Below are 20,470 nucleotides of genomic sequence, written 5' to 3' on the forward strand. Positions count from 1 at the left end.
AAACGCTTCTGGGAAAGCTCATTTTGTGCTGTCGCTACATTAAAAAACACACATGACATGAAACAGTAAAAAGTAATACAAAGTCCAAATAAAAACACATCGAAACCTACATTCAGACATTTATTTCATTATCAGTATATATTTATCACGACTTGTTAATGTTGGTTTTGAACAGAGATGTTATTAACAATTTAGCATAAAAAAAACATCTTACTCAGTTATTTCTGTTGTTCCAAAAGTATGCTTTTTATACTCGAGTACGATTCCATATAAAAAGAGGGTACTCGACAAAATCAAATTTTTGAAACAAATGAATAAAATATTCTACAGAATTGCAAAATGACATTATCATAAAGTGTGATGACTGCTTATTCTCACTTGTAGGTATACTACTCTCTGCCAGAAAGACAAAAACAAAGGATCAAGTATTTGGTAAGAATGTGTATGTGGACACATACAACACACAATTTAAACATCTTTGGTTCAACCAGTCTTACCGTCACAAAACTGTGACATTTCACCCGTGAAAATAAAATTTAGAATGGAGGCACTTTGGCTACTTAAAGTCAGAGAGAGGATGTCGTTCAGTCCTAACTCATCAGGAAGCTGTCAAGGAAGCAAAGATATTTTTAATATAGTGAAAAATACAACCAGTTTCTTAACTCTCACTTAGAGAAGATAAAACCAATGCCTACCTATATGGATAGCCATGATACTTTGCTCTGAAAATAGACAGCAGCCAGCTGAAAAACAGCACCACCAGAGCAATACCTACAACACACATAACTGACACACAAACACAAATCAATGACACAATTTCATTTAGGGATTTTCAAACCACATTTTAGTGATTCAACATAAGATATGTTGTTTTAGAAAAAACATAATGTGAGCAATCAGGTGCTTTTTTCAGGGTATTTTTTTCCAGGTCAAAATGCGGTGTCTTTGTATCCTGAAGGGACTAGGGAAAGATTACATATGTGCAGCACAGTGGAGCCACAAACTTGTGCAAAGGAGCATGAGAGAGCATTGCTATAGTGAGACAATACACAGCTCGGTAAAACAATAAGAAAAAGGACGTTCATTTACAGTAAGAAAGTATGCGCTCACAAGTTGAAATGTCATTTAAGTGTGCGGGGGCATTTCAAGGCTCAACCCTGTTCATTGTGTTTCCATGAATGAAAATGTTTTTTGTTTTTTTTTACACATATGGCGGGTGGATCCAAAATGTAACTTTTTGAATGTTTGAATCACTGTATTGACAAGTGGAGTGCAACAAGGCCACAGGTTTGAGGATGTCACTGGTTTTGTTCAAGGTTTCTTCCTGTTTCGGGTAAACTTGATTTCTTTATGACTTCAACTAACTGCCAGATTCGCAAATGACAGGTCACACACGACCTGTTTTGTATGATGTGAGCCTTGAGAGAACTGTTGTGTTGCTTTATTGCGATTCAAGTAAACAGAAAGTGGCACTCACTCTTCCTTTTTCCAATGTCTACGTCGGAGGTAGCGGCCTCACACAACAGCACTATTCCCATGGTAACCGCAGCGTCTGACGGAGAATGGAGGTCAAGGTTTAGTCACTTTAATCCAAAGGAGGCAGTGAACTTCCCAAGCAGCCACAAAGGTTGTCAAGCGGAGCACGGCAACACAGAAACCCCTTACATATGAACTTAATGTTTTAAATTGTACTCTTTTGTTTTAACAAGTTATTACATCTTATATTATGTGAGTTATAATTATGAAACCCATTAATCGTAAGTAATTGTTAAAACTACGATATCGCTGTAATCAACCGGCACAAAAACATGGCTGCCTGCATCTATTTTTCTATACTTTTGTACTTTTGTAACAGTACTCATCACTAACGCATATTAGCCATTCCTTTGTAATAAATAAAAAAATAATAAAAATAAACACCGGCCACATTCCCTCTAACATGAGGGCCACTTCTCGCATCAAACATGAAAACAGAATGCACACAGGTGAAGGATACTGAAGAGAAGGACAATATGAGTCTCAGCCACAAACTGGGCCTGACTGCTGCCGTGTATATAACTCTGGGGGGTGGGAAAAAAAATATCATCATCAACGTTTAAACTGTTTGGTATTTAATTGGTTAAAGGGACGTCAACCCAAAATTTGTAATAATATATTCTGTGCCGCCCAACTTGTCGAAACACAGTGTTCTGATTTATGTTTGATTTGTGGAATATTAATTTAACAGGCAAAATTTACCTGTCGACTGAAAGTGACGTCACAGTTGCCAGGTCTCAGGGCAAAGACAATCACCGCTCAGTTTCTGAAAATTGCTGAACCGTGATTGGTTATAACCTAAGACAGTAATTGTGATGTTGCTTTTTTTGTGATGTTGTCAACAAGTGACAAAATGGTGGCCATTTTGTTTGATTGGTTGTAACCTAAGACCTGGTAATTGTGATGTTTTCAGTTGACAGCAAGTGACAAAATGGCCGCCCCTGAGATGGAAAAAAACGGATGAATTTGCTGCTTAACTCGTATTTCACAAACACAATATTAATCAGAATGCCATATTTACACTTGTGGGGGCATATCCAACATATTCTAGTACTGTATATTTTGGGGTTGACTTCCTCTTTAAGCTTACAATGATTATTACTCCTAAGGAATTTGTAGTCATCTTACAATCTGGCCAGTGTTGGGGTTTTTGTGCGCATAAGGGGGTCCTCTGATGTGGTTCCACATCTGGCCAGAGGTCATGATCAGAACAAAGCACTGAAACAATAGATGTTTTTTGTATGTTAAGAGAATTCAGCAAACTATAACACATTTATCGTATGAAAGTGTAAAAATTGATGCTGGTTGTGGCCATTCATAGTTACCAGTGCAGAGAAGGCCCACACATTGTTGTTAAAGAGAAACTCCAAATTGTTCCTTCGTAGATATGCCAGTCCACCAATAACAGCGAGAAGAAAACCAAGAAGGAGAGGCCCAGCATAGTTTGGAGGACGAATGACTCGGATCTAAGAACATTCAACGTGTAAACAAATGCTAGTGTTAACACATAATTAACACGTGTGTGTGCCACTATGTCAGTGTACCACAGCTAAATTTCTTTTCAAGAAAAACATCTACCAGCGGGTCCGGGAATTGCCGCCACGACAGGCACCAACGACCTTACGGCCACAGCTCTGGTCGGCTGCCTCAACAATGGAGGCGCGGAACATGGTCCACTCGGACTCAATGTCCCCCGCCTCCCCCTGGACGTGGGAAAAGCTCTGCCGGATGTGGGAGTTGAAGCTCTTCCTGACAAGGGATTCTGCCAGATGTTCCCAGCAGACCCTCACAGAGCGTTTGGGTCTGCCAGGTCGGACCGGCATCTTCCCCAACCATCGGAGCCAACCCACCACCAGGTGGTGATCAGTTGACAGCTCCCCCCCTCTCTTCACCCGAGTGTCCAAAACATGCGGCCGCAAATCCGATGACACGACTACAAAGTCGATCATCGAACTGCGGCCTAGGGTGTCCTGGTGCTAAGTGCACACATGGAAACCCTTATGTTTGAACATGGTGTTCATGATAGAAAAATCGGTGTGGAGCACAGAAGTCCAACAATAGAACACCGCTCGGGTTCAGATCGGCGGGGCCGTTCCTCCCAATCACGCCCTTCCAGGTCTCACTGTCATTGCCCACGTGAGCATTGAAGTCACCCAGTAGAACGATGGAATCCCCAGAAGGAGCGCTCTCCAGCACTTCCTCCAGGGACTCCAAGAAGGGTGGGTACTCTGAGCTGCCGTTCGGTGCATAGACACAAACAACAGTCAGGACCCGTCCCCACACCCGAAGGCGGAGGGAGGCTACCCTCTTGCTCACCGGGGTGAACCCGAATGTGAAGGCGCCCAGCCGGGGGGCAATAAGTATGCCCACACCTGCTCGACGCCTCTCACCGTGGGCAACTCCAGAGTGGAAGAGAGTGGCTGACTCTCGAGAGGGCTTGTACCAGAGCCCACACTATGTGTGGAGGCAAGTCCGACCATGTCACCTGCCCTTAGTCACCGATTCTGTTCAGAATTTTTATGGACAGAATTTCTAGGCGCAGCCGAGGCGTTGAGGGGGTCCGGTTTGGGGACCTCAGCATCGCGTCTCTGCTTTTTGCGGATGACATGGTGCTGTTGGCTTCTTCAGGCCGTGATCTCCAGCTCTCACTGGAGTGGTTCGCAGCAGAGTGTGAAGCGGTCGGGATGAGGGTCAGCACCTCCAAATCCGAGTCCATGGTCCTCGGTCGGAAAAGGGTGGAATGCCCTCTCCGGATCAGGGATGAGATCCTGCCCCAAGTGGAGGAGTTCAAGTATCTTGGGGTCTTGTTTACGAGTGAGGGCAGGATGGAGCGCGAGATTGACAGGCGGATCGGTGCAGCGTCGGCAGTAATGCGGACTCTGTACCGGTCCGTCGTAGTGAAGAGAGAGCTGAGCCAAACGGCAAAGCTCTCGATTTATCGGTCGATCTACGCTCCAACCCTCACCTAGGGTCACGAGCTATGGGTCGTGATCGAAAGAATGAGATCCAGGATACAAGCGGCCGAAATGAGTTTCCTCCGCAGGGTGTCCGGGTTCTCCCTTAGAGATAGGGTGAGAAGCTCGGTCATCCGGGAGAGACTCTGAGTAGAGCCGCTGCTCCTCCACATTGAGAGGAGCCAGATGAGGTGGCTCGGGCATCTCATCAGGATGCCTCCTGGACGCCTCCCTGGGGAGCTGTTCCGGGCATGTCCCACCGGTAGGAGACCCCGGGGACGACCCAGGACGGGCTGGAGAGACTATGTCTCTTGGCTGGCCTGGGAACGCCTTGGGATCCCCCGGGATGAGCTGGATGAAGTGGCTGGGGAGAGGGAAGTCTGGGAGTCCCTCCTAAAGCTGCTGCCCCCGCGACCCGACCCCGTATAAGCGGAAGATGGATGGATGGATGGATGGATGGATGGATGGATGGATGGATGGATGAAAAACATCTAAATGTGTGTCTGCCCAGCAATTTTTGATCCCATTTATTCGGCTCATACTCACCAAAAGCTGGAAACCATGTCTCAGTTGAGTTATGTCAAAGGGCAGACTACACGCTAGATCAGTTGCCAGTCAATCACAGGTGTACCAATATTTTTTTTAGTTGTCTTCGATTAACAGAGTGGTACCAACAGTTTTGTCCTTAAGTGAAAATAGCATGTTCCAAGTTCAGTGCGAAAGGAATAGTGGACGGATAAATTCTGCAATTGTAAGATTAGACTGAAAAGTGGACATGGGTTTTCCCTGCGATGAGCACAAGATCATTATGAGATGAAGCAAATGAACTGCCCAAATTTATGCACCTGCCTACTTTTGTTCAAGTAATGATTGCATACTTTCTGTAAATCCTATAAACTTCATTTCACTTCTCAATTATCACTGTGTTTGTCTGCTATATAATACATTTAACTGAAATTGCTGATGTGAACATAAAGAAAAATTGTGAAAATTATCAGGGGTGCCCAAACGTTTGCATATGACTGTATTTTGTTTTTGCCAATGGACAGTTGACTTATTAAAAAGAAAATCATTGCGACCCTTTATCTATGAGTCACCCTCCACTGCGTGAAATATCTATACCCTAAAAATAGAATAACATAAAAACATTTTCCTCATTATGTTTTCATGCTTACTGCCATACTCCCTGTCAGAATTATTCAATATAGTTGACTGCAATGACTGGGTTCAAAGCATAATGGACGTTTTCAATTTTACCTCCATGACAATCCCAAGTTTAACGTGATTTTTTTTTCCCCCTTATGGCCATTAAATCATTTATATAGTTAACATGTATTAAAATGAGGCCTATCACACATACCTGCACATTAGTCCGGTCCGCCACCCACCTCGCCAGCTGCTCAGCTGCAAAGCCTTTGACCTGGAGCTCGTAGTTATCAGATTTACGGGTCTTCCCTTTGGCAGGGAAATGGAGAAATGTGGGCGCAGAGTTCATATTAAGCTGCAACCAAAAGACAAATTTATACATACAACAATTCTTGTACAGGCAGGCTCCTATTGAAAGTGATCATATCCGACAAAGAAATCGAAAATGATCCAGTGATTTCTACTTTCCAACTGTCACCTCCTTCAACTTTTTATCGCAGGTCTGATTTCCTTGAACTTAATGAATCACGCCGGGAAATTTGGATGCTTCAGCAGTATTCGGTGACACTCAGGTAAGCCAAGAAATTCAAACACATTAGACGGCCTCACAGAACTAAATTAATGAGCTGTTATTGCTGGCATGTGTAAAGGCTGATAAGCAGCATAGTTCACATTTATTAGGGGTAGGATGACACAGGTAACTCACCAATCAATCTTGTGATATGTGGCCTACGATACAACAATATCACAATACACGATATCTTTGATATATTCTCAGAAATTTTAAATACATCACTCAAAAAGAAAAAAAAAATACCCATAAAAAGGAAAAAGCCAAAATTTGGCACAACATACAAAGAATTATGAATTATGTGTAGACCGTTTGCGTGTTGAAATACAAAATATTGATATTTGCCATCAATTTAACGATTATTCCAACAGAGGATGCAACGATATATTGCAATATTGATTCCACCCCTAGTTCACAAGTTATCAAACTCTAGTCTCACCATCTGAAAGACATCCGATCCTTCATCAAAATCGACTAATGCAAAGAAGACCTTGTTTGTAAAGGCAGAGGAATAACGCCAGGAGTTTGCCAGCACTTGAAATTCTTCATCGGCTTGTCTGAAATGAAATGAAACACGCATTTGAATTCCAGCCATCATCCATACCTCTTGACCTGACTTGGATCTCATCGACTAGTATGGAATTATATTATTGGCAGATGCCTGAAACAATGACAATATACACAAGACGTGCATGTTAAGTTGCTACTCCATACCTGCAGACCCCACATTGCCTGTGTGGTTGCAATGCTGTAAACATGATGATCACTGAGTAGTTTCTGGGAGGAGCCTTGACAAAGCGGCGAAATTTATCGCCATTCATTCGAATGACAGAACGTTTGGAGGTCCACTCCATCATCTGGGACACTTTCTCAGAAAGGAGAGTCTACATGGAACACAGACAGAAGTTGATCAGCCGAACAATTCTAGACAGAGAAAAGCCCCCTGGTTCAATGGGCGCGGTTAGATGACCCAGTAAAGGGATGGGAGTACAGGGCGTGTATAGTGACGCTGTGCGCCGGTCAGTCCTCGCCGTTTCGTATGCTTTGACACACGTACGCCTGCCACCAGATACCCGTTTGCCTGATCCGCTGTGTAGCAAGAAGCCTGGACTGTTTGGCCCGACCTTCAGCCCGTCCCCGAAGCAAGCCTAGACTCTGTTTGGCCCAACCTTCTGCCTGTCCCTGAGCATGAGCATGCTTTGCCTCGTGCACCTGTTCTGCTGGCATTCCAGCCTGCCTTTTCATCTTTTCGCATCCCCTAGATAAACAGTCCATGTTGCACGATTGCCCTGCCTGTTTGTGACAGGATGGCTGCCACACTTCCTGCGTCTGTTTGCACTGACGCACATTGCATTCTTTTTTCTGATGGCACTGTCATGAGCGGCAGCCTCCAAGAAGTGTTTTCTCTTTTCTCTTTATTTGCTTCTTTCTCTTCCTTTTAATCTGTAATATGGTATTGTCCCGCAGCAATGTGTGGCCACGGTCTGGGCTATCCCAGGTTCAGCCGTCTACTCTGCGATGCTGATGCCTTCCACCATACCTCAGGCAGATATTTTTCCTGTGCCTGGCCCTGGCAGCCAGGGTGGCTGCGCGCGCCGGTCGGGACAGCAGGCAAATGCCATTATTTTGCAAGCACACACTACAGATATCGAAACCAATGGAGACAAACAAGAGTGAAGCAGCAGTTGTTAGGAAGAATAAAATATTTAGAAAAAAATATCTGCAAATTTACTGGTCACATATGTTGGAAGGATGCCACCATTTACAGGTCTTTAAGTCTGGAACTCAAATGCAGCTGGTGGCGCATTGAACTTACAATCAAAAGTTATATTTATTGAACATTGTGCACATGTAATATTAAACATGCGCGCAGGGCACATCATCGTATATGGACAAAAGTTTGGAACACATCAAATGTTTCTATTAGTTACCGTTGAAGTGTGCAGTTCACTTCTGCTAGATGACCAAACATGGTATTGTGAGATCCTACACAAGAGAACTATCAATCGGCATTAAACAATATGTACATTCATTGCAAGTGAGCATTGCGAGGTATTTATCGTTCGATCATCTGTTCATGATGCTGATATAAGTGTGTATATGTGTGTGTGTGTGTGTGTGTGGGGGGGGGGGGGTCATGGTTATTTGCTCAATATAGGAAGAAGAAAGCCAGAGTGCAAAATGATATGGAACTGTCCCACATATTTCCCAGGGAGCATTAATTGAAAAATAAAAGTAACCAACAATACCTCTTTTTTCTTCTGTGCGTCACTAGAATCATAGTAGAATATAAAAAGGATAAATAACGAAAATAAAAGTTTTCCACGCATTTTCCTGCACTGCAACCAACAGCCTCCTGTCAACTTCCTATTGGTCCTTCTTCTTCTTCTTCGTCTTCTTCTTCTTCCGTGCCGCTTCTTCTTCTTGGTGTTTAACGGCGGTGGCACACGTGAACACGCACGCTAGCGCGCTATCGGGTCACGACAAACCGCCGTGCCTAGCGGCGGCCGTATTGGCAGGGGCGATTTTCTGACCAGCCGCTCGCCATGCTGCATTAACGTAAAACTAGAACTCGGACTTTTTCAATTTATAACTAAGAAAAGTCCACTAGAACGCCCCATTGAACTGGGAGGTCCGAGGTGCGAATTCATCTACGGACGACAATGTGCCACATGTCAATTCAGGAAATTATGAAGAAGGTACCCGAAATGCCAAAATGTGTTGTGATAGACGAGAAAAACAAACAATATATCGGAAGCAGCCATCTTTCTTGTTTACATTTACTTCGAACGCGTTATAGGTCGGAACTAGGAAAATCCCAAAGAGATATTCCCACCTTCCTCGAATGCAACATTCGTCCATTCTGTCCCTAGTGGTCGATAGTCGCAGGCCGAAGCCTTCACTCTCAGGGACCTTGTTTTTTTGCCACAGTGTCACCGATTGAATGGATGTTGCACTCTTGTGATCTACGTTAAGCTTCCATCCATCCATCCATCCATCCATCCATCCATCCATCCTCACAATAGTTAACAATAAGTAAATGAGAGGATAAAATTGTGTTAAATTGATATCACCGAGGACTCACACAGATTTGCATTGTCAGATTTATATGATCACTTGTCAGTAACAAGTGGTTTATTTATTTATCCATCCATCCATCCTCACAAAAGTTAATAAGTAAAAGAAAGGATAAAATTGTGTTGAGTTATCACTTAGGACTCACAAATTTGCATTATCAGATTTGTATTATCACTTGTCAGGAGCAAGTCATGTCTATCTATCTATCTATCTATCTATCTATCTATCTATCTATCTATCTATCTATCTATCTATCTATCTATCTATCTATCTATCTATCTATCTATCTATCTATCTATCTATCTATCTATCTATCTATCTACCTACCTACCTACCTACCTACCTACCTACCTACCTACCTACCTACCTACCTACCTACCTACCTACCTACCTACCTACCTACCTACCTATCTATCTATCTATCTATCTATCTATCTATCTATCTATCTATCTATCTATCTATCTATCTATCTATCTATCTATCTATCTATCTATCTATCTATCCATTCATCCATTCATCCATTCATCCATCCATTCATCCATCCACGCAGTTTGCAAAGGTTTAGCGTGCTGTGTGTTTTACTTGCGAAGGGGCGGGGCTTGATGGGCACCAAGCGATCCGGATCCAGGAAATGACAACCGACCACAGTCGCATGGGAAGAAGTTAAGTTGTGCTTCCATTCGTATGAGCATCTCCGACATATTCACACAATGACCGTTACATCAATACGGTGACGGGATGGATAGCAAAAGAACAGGTATGTCATTAATGTAATGCCAACAGGAGAGCGTTCACTTGGGTTTTGCTTGTGTATACATTTTTAGCTGTGGGTAGGCTAACTAGTGGCTAGCTTTGTCAAAGACCCCAGGTTGATTTTGATCAATAATATGAATTAACCTGACAGTTATATAAATAGGAGCCTTTTCCGTTTGCTTTTGATCCACACGGTATGAATCAATCTTTATATGCTTTGTTTGTGCAATATATTGTTCTTTGTTCAGCTAGCGTTGACAAGCAAGACAGATTTTTGAGGCTGACCTCAGCGATAGTTAAACGTGTTTACGCTTGGTCACAGATTTCACACCATCGGCTTCGTACTTCATGCCAAAAACTTTGGCGAGAATGCTTCAAAATTACGTCGTGACTTCGCTTAGTATGTTGGTGCTCCACCATGCTGCTGTTGTCTTCTCTTTTCATGTATTTCACACACATGATATGTATGGCATGTTTAAGAATGGGCACAGCTTATTTCTTGGTATTCAATCTATGGGGACAAGTCATGTACAGCAATGCAGCAAGGTATGGCAGAGGATCATGGTCCCCAAACCACATCCAAGTAAAATCTGTTGTGGCTATGACTTGGTTGTATTTCAGTTTATTAAATCCAGCTAATCACTAAATAACCGTAAGATACACCCTAAAACTCTTTCACAATAATTTAAGACTAAAAAATCAAATGTACAGTGAAATGAAGATGTAAACAACCAATAATCTTGAACTCAGTCAGCGTTATTTTCCAGCTTGGGGGTATTCCAGAAAGCAGGTTCAACATACTCGGAGTCTATCCCTGAACTATGAGTTGACTTACTCTGAGATGGGAAATTCAGTATTCGGTTCCAGAAGTTAGTTCAATCAACTCCGAGTATGTTAACCTGGAGTTACGTGCATGCACAACTCTTATAAAAAGCCATAATCAATCGAGCCACGATATTGCAAGTCACCATGACAACTGAGGAAAAACAGATCACCTTGTTTTACCACAATGGAGTTGGAGGTCCTTATGCAAGCCTACGGCCAGTGTGAAAGTATTTTCCGTCGCAAATCTAATACAGCAGCGAAGCAGAGAGAGACGTCATGAGAAAATTGCTGCCCGAGTCGATGCATCAGTTTGAACGTACAATTCAATTGATGTCACATTTAACCATAAGATCGTAGCATAGCCTGTTGTTATGAATTTACATAGGAATGAAATCAGATTTTCATTTAGGTGCAATCCAGCAGGAGAAAAAAGACTTTGAAGCAGGCTGTGATTGCACCTCACTTTGATTTTAATTTATTTATTTTAGTCAAGTCAAGTTTATTTGTATAGCCCTAAATCACAAGCAGTCTCAAAGGGCTTCACATAGACAAACAATTGACAATTATTCTCAAAGCATCCCCTGATCTTGAGCTCCCAAAAGGGCAAGGAAAAACTCAGAAAACCCTACCAGGGGAAAAATGAGAAACCTTGAGAAGGGACCACAGATGGAAGGATCCCCCTTTCAGGATCACCAGGCTGCAATGGATGCAAAGAGGGCACATAAAATACATAATATGGAAATCAAAAAGTGGATGTCCAGGCCAAAGCAAAGAGCTGTCGGAGGAGCCCTCGATCATACTGGCAGTGTCTTCGAGGAGGGTAATCCGCTGCAGTTCCCTCATCCTGAATTTGGTCCACGAGAATCTAGATAGCCGCTGTCAGTTTGGGTGTCACCTAACCACCTCCCCAGCTGGGGAGGGGTGGGGCAAGTGGGGTCGGGGAGAGGGATTAAAAACAAACTCCAGCCAAATCGGCCACTACAGGTTAATTAAAGGCCATATCATAGAAATATGTCTTTAAACGTGTCTTAAATGTTTCTACTGAGGTAGCAGTTCTAATATCCATTGGTAGGGCATTCCAGAGCTCTGGAGCCCGAACAGAAAATGATCTAGACCCTGCAGACGTTTTCTTGGCCCTCTGTGTCACTAAAAGACTAGTGTTTTGCGAACGAAGGTTATGAGACGGAACATAAGGAACAACTAGGTCGACGAGATATGAAGGCGCTAAGCCATGCAATGATTTATAGGTTATAGGTGTCCGCCCTGAGACTGGGAGGTTGTGGGTTCAAACCCCAGCCGGGTCATACCAAAGACTATAAAAATGGAACCCATTGCCTCCCTGCTTGGCATTAAGGGTTGGAATTGGGGGGTTAGATCACCAAATGATTCCCGAGCACGGCATCGCTGCTGCTCACTGCTCCCCTCTCCCCCAGGGGATGGATCAAAATCACATGGGGATGGGTTAAATGCAGAGGACAAATTTCACCACACCCAGATGTGTGTGTGACGATGATCATTGGGACTTTGACTTTGGGACTTTGAAGTCACATCTTAAATGGACCGGGAGCTAGTGTAAGTTGGCTAATATTGGGGTAATGTGATCAAATTTTCTTGTCCGTGAGAGCAGCCTTGCAGCAGCATTTTGTACTAACTGTAGACTTTTGATGCTGAACGGATAACTCAGAGTTTCCCTCATTTTAGTGTTGATTTACTCAGCGTCTTCACATGACCCACTTTCTGGAATACCTCCCTGGTAACTAAATTTTGTCTGGGCATTTGTTTTTTTTCTAATTACAAATACTGATTTCACGTACTATGTAACTTCTTTTTCTGCTTTTAATTACCACAAATCCTCACCGCAGCCAGGGAATTATCTGAAATGGCAATTGCAAAGAGCACATTGTCAATTTTACAAAAAAGGTGTCCATTTTTTCCTTGTCCCAAATAGAACAGTACACAAGTGTACGGCCGTAATTATTTGACTGCAGGCCATTGCTCACCTGGCAAGAGACAGATTGATACATACATACATCCACTTAAAGGAGTTCTCCACAGTATCAATGTGGGACTGCTCCACTGTGACCTGCTTAGGAAACCGCGATAAACGAACCACGATGTAGCAAGGGATTACTGTCATTTGAACTGCAAGTGACGTCACTCGTGCCGTGCGGCGGTTGTTTACATAAAGGACAAAGGATTCGATCACGGGATGACGAAGGGCCCCACGTACTACCGGCATCATTAGCGGCTTTGTTTGTAAGTGACACGGAGGACGAAGAGTTTAAAGGATTTAATGATTTGGAGTGACACAGAGGTTTGAAAAACTATTATGGCTTTTACGCACGCCCGGTCCTTCTCGTCGGAAGCTCTCTTTCACCTCCGTGGATGGAAGTTGGGGGCCGGCGCTCGGCCGGGTGGCTGTCCGGGGACGGTGGATGGGGCTCGGACATGGCTTTTACGCACACCCGGTCATACTTCTTTCACCTCCGGGGATGGAAGTCGGGGGCCGGCGCTCGGCTGGGTGGCTGTCCGGGAACGGTGGATGGGGCTCGGTAATGGCTTTTACGCACGCCCGGTCCCATTTATGGAGCTCTCTTCCACCTCCATGGCTGGAAGTTCAGTAGTTGTTGGCTCGTTGAACTCTTGTTTTGTTAAATAAAGAGCCGTTTACCAAACCCACGTCTTTCCTGGTACTTTGTTAACGCTACAATATAGTTATATACTAGATCTCTGCAGCGCACGCGCGGCGTTGTTGACATAAAGAACGAGGAATTTGAGCAATGGATTTAATGATTTGGAGTGACACAGATGGTTTGATAATATTGTTGTAATATGATAGTTATTTGAAATATACTTTATATATCGTTATATGGGTCTGTGGAATAATTAGAAATCCAACTTACAACGGGTCCAACGTCAGCATATGCGACGCATACGCGGCATTGTTTACATAAAGCACGATCAATGGATTTAATGAATTGGAATGACACAGATGGTTTGATAAATGTGTTATTTATGTAATACTTACTTGAATAACTCTGAATGTTACGTCAGGCCCGTTCTCAGCTCCTCGTTTGTGTATATGTCACGTTAGCATACCGTATCGTTTAGCCTGTTGTTGCTGGTTCATGTCTGTTTTTGGTGTTGGAGTTTGACAAATAAATTTGCCCAAAAAGTGCGACTTATACTCCTGTGCGACTTATATGGTGTTTTTTTTCACTTTATTGTGCATTTTATGGCTGGTGCGACTTATACTCAGAGCGACTTATAGTCCGAAAATTACGGTATTTTGTTTCTGTTTCTGTCACATTTACCAATATTTTTTTTATTCTTCTGTAATTTGGTAGTTAGAACCTGGAGTGCCGCCCAAGAAATAATCATCGGTCTGTGGAAAGGAGGAAATTAAATGCCTCTGAGAGTTACCACTAACATTGAAGCAATGGGTCCAAGGAGGAAGGCCTCTAAACTTCAACCTTTAGGGGCCAGCTGTGGATGGGAAGTGCCTCTGAGGCCAAATGAGCCCAAAGACTACATCAACGAATTGTCCCATGAAGTTCTCTGTCATATATTCAGGTAGGCTTCCTTTTCAATTACACAGTACCATCATTGTGTTGTATATTTATTTCTGATTGCTGCAGTATGTAGTTTAGTTAAGAAGTTAAGGCTGTCACTGTAGAATATTTTTAGTACCGTATTTTTTGCACTGTAAGGCTCACCGATTATAAAGCACACCTTCATTGAATGGCCCATTTAAAAACTTTGTCCATGTATAAAGCGCACCGGATTATAAGGCGCATAGAATAGCCGCTACAGTAGAGACTGAAGGTTACGTTATGCATCAATTAGATGGAGCTGCGTTAAAGGGAATGTCAACAAAACAGTCAGATAGATCAGTAAATTTCATTAATAGATTACAAACCAGTGTAATTTAAGGTATAACATGGAGTGCAACATTCATGTCACATAGCGGTCGACTTCTCGATTCAATAAACATGTAAAAAACAGTCTGATGCTGTTACAGTAATTCAAACGTTAATGCAATCACAATATATTAACACTCGAAATAGTGAAATCAATAACAATATATCAATAACTCAATGTTGCTCAAACGTTAATGCAATCACAATATAGTAACACTCGAAATAGTAAAAACAATAATATGTCTAACTCAACATTGCTCAAACGTTAATGCAATCACAGTATAGTAACACTCGAAATAGTGAAAACAATAACAATATATCAATAAATCAACGTTGCTCAAACGTTAATGCAATCACAATGTAGTGGCTCAATATTGGTCCATATATAAGGTGCACCAGATTATAAGGTGCACTGTCGGCTTTTGAAAAAATTGGAGGTTTTTAGGTGTGCCTTATAGTGTGAAAAATACGGTATTGCTTATTCTGACAATTATACAGGACTGTCTCAGAAAATTAGAATATTGTGATAAAGTTCTTTATTTTCTGTAATGCAATTAAAAAAACAAAAATGTCATACATTCTGGATTCATTACAACTAAAACATTGCAAGCCTTTTATTATTTTAATATTGCTGATTATGGCATACAGCTTAAGAAAACTCAAATATCCCATCTCAAAATATTAGAATATTTCCTCAGACCAAGTGAATAAAAAAGATTTATAACCGCAAAACAAGACTATAAAAAATGGGACCCGTTGCCTCCCTGCTTGGCACTCAGCACTAAGGGTGCCATTGGGGTGTTAGATCACCAAATGATTTCTGAGCGTGGCACCGCTGCTGCTCACTGCTCCCCTCTCCCCCAGGGGATGGATCAAAATCACATGGGGATGGGTTAAATGCAGAGGACAAATTTCACCACACCCAGATATGTGTGGGGGACTTGACTCACGTGGGCAATAACAGTGAGACCTGGAAGAGCGTGATTGGGAGGAACGCCCCCTCGATCTGGTGAAAATCCGCAAATGAAAAAAAATGCTTAAATGGCAGATTGAATTTTTTTTCCATTATTTGCAATGGGAAAATAGATTCATAATTCGAACAAATCACTTCTCGAACCGCCTTCTGGAACAGATTGTGGTCAAAAATCGTGGTTTGACGGTATTTGAATTTTCCTAAGATTTATGCCATAATCAGCAATATTAAAATAATAAAAGGCTTGCAATATTTCAGTTGATTATGAATTAATCCAGAATGTATGACATTTTTGTTTTTTTAATTGCATTACTTAATCACATTATTCAAACTTTCTGAGACAGTCCTGTAATCTAATATTTGGATACAATTTTTTTCAAGCATTTTAATCCAAATAAAATTGCACCCCAGATTACTGGTATTAACCAATTATCTTTGGTTATTTGGTATCATTTTGTGATTAAAACCCAACTAAACAGCCAGGCAATATCACACAAGGAATGGTCATTGTTTTCCAAAGTAAAATCAGATGACTCATTTTGATCAAACACAAAAGATAAATCAGTTTGCTTTTATTACATACTACAGAAATCAACAAATTATTCTTTTGATAGCCCGAAACCAGGGAATTTGTACAATGTTAAGTTAAAAAACGGCTCTCAATGATTACTCGGCTTTGAAAATGAGACGATAAATTCGACAATCTATTTGTTGTCCATTAATTGATTAATTTTGACACCTCTACACAGACCTTTTGCGAACAGAATTGATGAATATGCTATGAAAAATCATGACGTTTCTATATTAGATGAAGCCCAACAATAGTATGTACACAAGACTCAAAAACAAGCTTGCGATAGCATGCACAACAAACACCCTATTAATGCTCCTTCATAAACCTACAACCTTTAGAAACCCTGATCCAGATTGCGATAAGTTTGTAAATATCCACATTTAACAATTATACTTCATGAAATTAATTAATGACGTTGTTCAATGATGTTAATGATTAATGCCACTCAGTGTTTATCTTGTTAAATCGTTGAAAAATTTGAAAGTCATACAATCTTTTGTAGGTACCTTCCTATGAAGGACATCATATGCATGGAGTGTCTCTCCAGAAAGCTCAGAGAAGCTGTCACCCTATACTTGCGAGTGATCAAAGTAGTGGATCTTTGTGCTGGTCACTGGTGGGAATATATGCCCTCAGGTAAGACCCTTTGAGCCAAGTCATAAAAGCAATGTTCATTTAAATTGTAGGAAGTACACACTTTCACAAAGGATTGCTGGTTATGGTTGGTGCAATTAAGGGTGTTCTTCCATCCATCCATCCATTTTCTGTTCCGCTTTGTCCCCATGGGGGTCGCGGGGGTGCTGGAGCCTATCCCAGCCGTCATCAGGCAGTAGGTGGGGGACACCCTGAACCGGTTGCCAGTCAATCGCAGGGCACACAGAGACAAACAACCATCCGCACTCACACCTTGGGGCAATTTGGAGTGCTCAATTGGCCTACCAAGCATTGTTTTGGGATGTGGGAGGAATGCCCGGAGAAAACCCATGCGGGCATGAGGAGAACATGCAAACTCCACACAGGGAGGGTCGGAGATGGAATCAAACCGGCAGCCTCCTAAGTGTGAGGTGGACGTGCTGACCAGTGCGCCACCAAGCCACAGGGTGTTTTTGTTTGTTTTTTTGGGTGATGGTGGCTTTGGTAGCAAATCTGCCAACGCAAAGGTCATAGATTTCATCTTGAGCTTCCGTGACAGTGTTCAATATTCTTTGAGCAAGATGCTGAACTCCGAGTTATCCCAGGTGCTGCATCATCAGTAGGAGAATGAGGAGCGAGTGTCAAAATGCTTTGATTACCTTGAAAGTAGAAATGTGCTGAATAAATAAAAGCCCTTTTGCCCTGTTTCGGCAATTGAGAACAGATTCTTATTTGCAATGACTACTTGGCAGCAGAAACACGGGTAAGGATCAACAAAGGAGAATTTGCGATTTCTGGAGAAATTTCATGTGAAGGCAAAGAAGCTGAATAAATACTTGGGGAATGCTGCAGAATGATGTTTAAAGTTGGAATGGGTTGAATCAGTCAAATAATGTAGGAATTAGAAGGGATTTGTTTAGTAAAATTTATTGTGAATTTTAAAGTTGAAAATTTTGAATTTTTGGTAAGTGGGAAGTTGTGGAATAAGTAGGGAAAAGATGAACAGTTGGAACGACTTGGATTGGTTGAAAATGGAGAAGTTAGAAGGGAAAAATGAAATTTTGCGGAATTGTGCATGAATTTTAAAAGTGAAAATGTGAAATTTTTTTAATCGTAGGAAGTTTTGGAATTAGTAGGCATAAGATGAACAGTTTAAAGTTGAAATGGGTATCCCGGACCCGTTGTAAGTTGCATTTCTAATTATTCCACAGACCCATATAACGATATATAAAGTATATTTCAAACAACTATCATATTACAACAATATTATCAAACCATCTGTCACTCCAAATCATTAAATCCATCTATCAAATTCCTCATTCTTTGTCTGCGCTACAGAGATCTAGTATATAACTATATTGTAGCGTTAACAAAGTACCAGGAAAGACGTGGGTTTGGTAAACGGCTCTTTATTTAACAAAACAAGATTTCAACGAGCCAACAACTACTGAACTTCCAGCCACGGAGGTGGAAGAGAGCTCCATAAATGGGACCGGGCGTGCATAAAAGCCATGTCCGAGCCCCATCCACCGTCCCCGGACAGCCACCCGTTTTTTCTGGCACCATCTAGCGTTGTGAATGGATATAATGTCTCGACCCCGAATGTAAGACGACCCCCACTTTTTCAGTCTTATTTCAATGCAAAAAACACAGTCTTATATTCGGGCCAATACAGTATGCTTGGTAGGCCGATTGAACAATCCACAGTTGATGCTTTTGACATTAACAGAAATGTAACAAATGATAACAAAAATGTACAAAGTGTACATTTTAGTGGGCCTGATATTTCAAACTTCATCTTTAAATCTTCATCAGTTGTCCACTAGTAGTAAAGTTCAGTAGGTATTTCTAAACAGGAAAGTAGCTTGATAAAATAATTTGATTGTTTTTAATGTGTTTTGGGCTTAAGGTTTTACAGATAGCAGCTTCTTGCGTCTTTTGAAGAAGATGCCCGACCTGGAGCAGCTATATGGCCTTCACCCCCGATACCTCGAGAGGAGACGAGTCAGAGGCTACGATGCGTTCAGTATACCTGGTGTCGTGGAAGCACTCCAAGCCTGTCCCAGTCTGCTGGTCAGTAGGCTATGCGCTACGCAGTGCGTGGCTGTGACTGCTCTGTGGTGCCACTGCAAATTTCTACAATTTGTTTAAACTGATGGCATAACATTTCCCTATAGAATTTTAACTGCATGATGTACTTGCAATATACGGATAAAAAATGCAGTTTTGTTCTAAATTTTAAATCGAACAATCTTTGTCTCATGTTTAACTTTTTTTTCAGGGTGTTGAGACGTCCCACCTTGAGCTGGTGGAAGCCATTTGGAACTACATGCCACAGGTTCACATACTTGGGAAGTTCCGCAATCGTAATGGGGCTTTCCCAATTCCAGCTGAGAATAAATTAATCATCCCCATTACTGCAAAAATCCAGACACTTCACCTTGTGGGTGAGTATGGTGTTCCACAACAAGGTTTATGTAAAACAGTTTGCCAAAATAACTGAGAACGCAGTAATATCTATGATAAGCTGGGAGATGATGGTATCTCTTGGTCTATAAAAGAAAACACATGCTTGTCCACTGCTTTTTCTCCCAAGTCTTAATAAAAAAACAACAACTATGATCTCATTTTAATGAGCAGGAAACCAAAATGCACACCTTCCGTGTGTACATTATATTTTCCATTAGATTTGGTGTTGCATAATCAAGTGTAAAGTAAACAAGAGTAACGCCTAACTCACACCGGGTGCATAACGGCTGTGGTGCAGTCTTCTGCCGAACGCCGCAAGGAATAGAAAACACTGGAGTCGACAAATCAACTCACACTTGCTGCGGTGCACCAGCGAAACATTGCTGCCTTTCGCTTGCCTTCCACAAGCCTTCTATTTCTTCTGGACGACTCAAACGTATTTTGATGAAACTGAAGAGATTTCACGGCTCAGACAGGTAATCGGGTATCGGCATCCATGATGGATCCGGAATCTTCTTTTTCTTTCGGCTTTTCCCCTCAGGGGTCGCCACAAGGTGGATCCAGTATATTTCAAAATAAGACCGTTCAGCGCACTTGTTTTTTCTTTTAATTCACAAAAACATCACATATCTACAACCTACATTCATTCATTCATCCGTTCATTTCAGCTAACGACATAACTTGGCATGAGTCGGACATTTAAAAGGCAAAAAAAGACCTCAAAATAAATTAAACGTGACAAAATAACACTATATAAACACAAAACATACGTATCCATTTTAGAAGAGCCAAAGACTCAGGAATAATGTCCCAAAAGCGTATCTATTTGGAAAAAAGAGGGCTATTGTTTACAAATAGCTCAGTGATTATCATGTGAACTCAATTCTTCAGATGCAACACAGCTGATTGCCGTTGGTGTTAGTTGCAGTCGCTGGTCCTCTGTGGAGAAACCGCACCGCAGCAGTTCCACACCCGGTGTGAGAGGTGCAAGAATAAAAACACATAGCTTGTTTTTTTAACATCTTGAGTCGGGATTG

The 20,470-nt window shown here is 41.9% G+C and overlaps 2 protein-coding genes across 4 annotated transcripts in view; one reads left to right on the plus strand and one right to left on the minus strand.

The window, feature by feature from the left end:
• Positions 1-106: 106 nt before the first annotated feature.
• LOC147061263 (dolichyl-diphosphooligosaccharide--protein glycosyltransferase subunit MAGT1-like) lies at positions 107-8,640 on the minus strand. Of its 2 annotated transcripts, none has more exons than XR_015068650.1 (10): positions 8,457-8,640; positions 6,922-7,091; positions 6,647-6,764; positions 5,851-5,991; positions 2,862-3,002; positions 2,665-2,754; positions 1,997-2,060; positions 1,478-1,556; positions 696-786; positions 107-606 (listed from the first exon to the last, which is right to left on the minus strand). XR_015068650.1 is itself a non-coding variant. In XM_085935663.1 (10 exons), the coding sequence occupies exons 1-10, from the start codon at positions 8,535-8,537 to the stop codon at positions 591-593; spliced, it is 987 nt and encodes a 328-aa protein (XP_085791789.1). In that variant the 5' UTR covers positions 8,538-8,631; the 3' UTR covers positions 107-590. The 2 variants fall into 2 exon arrangements, 1 of the variants encoding a protein (XP_085791789.1); XM_085935663.1 differs by having other exon boundaries at positions 1,478-1,552; positions 8,457-8,631.
• Positions 8,641-9,846: 1,206 nt separating this feature from the next.
• Positions 9,847-20,470, plus strand: part of fbxo38 (F-box protein 38) — a 38,312-nt gene continuing 27,688 nt past the window's right edge. Inside the window, exons 1-5 of one of the 2 annotated variants that reach the window (XM_085935634.1) lie at positions 9,848-10,043; positions 14,212-14,437; positions 16,834-16,967; positions 18,874-19,037; positions 19,246-19,411. In XM_085935634.1, the coding sequence (XP_085791760.1) occupies positions 14,271-14,437; positions 16,834-16,967; positions 18,874-19,037; positions 19,246-19,411 (631 nt within the window). In that variant the 5' untranslated portion in view covers positions 9,848-10,043; positions 14,212-14,270. Of the gene's footprint in view, positions 10,044-14,211; positions 14,438-16,833; positions 16,968-18,873; positions 19,038-19,245; positions 19,412-20,470 lie in introns of both variants that reach the window. The other variant, XM_085935643.1, reaches the window with a different exon arrangement.

This window comes from Syngnathus leptorhynchus, chromosome 2, assembly GCF_054491065.1.
Source record: "Syngnathus leptorhynchus isolate UIUO chromosome 2, UIUO_Slep, whole genome shotgun sequence".
NCBI classification, from domain to species: domain Eukaryota; kingdom Metazoa; phylum Chordata; class Actinopteri; order Syngnathiformes; family Syngnathidae; genus Syngnathus; species Syngnathus leptorhynchus.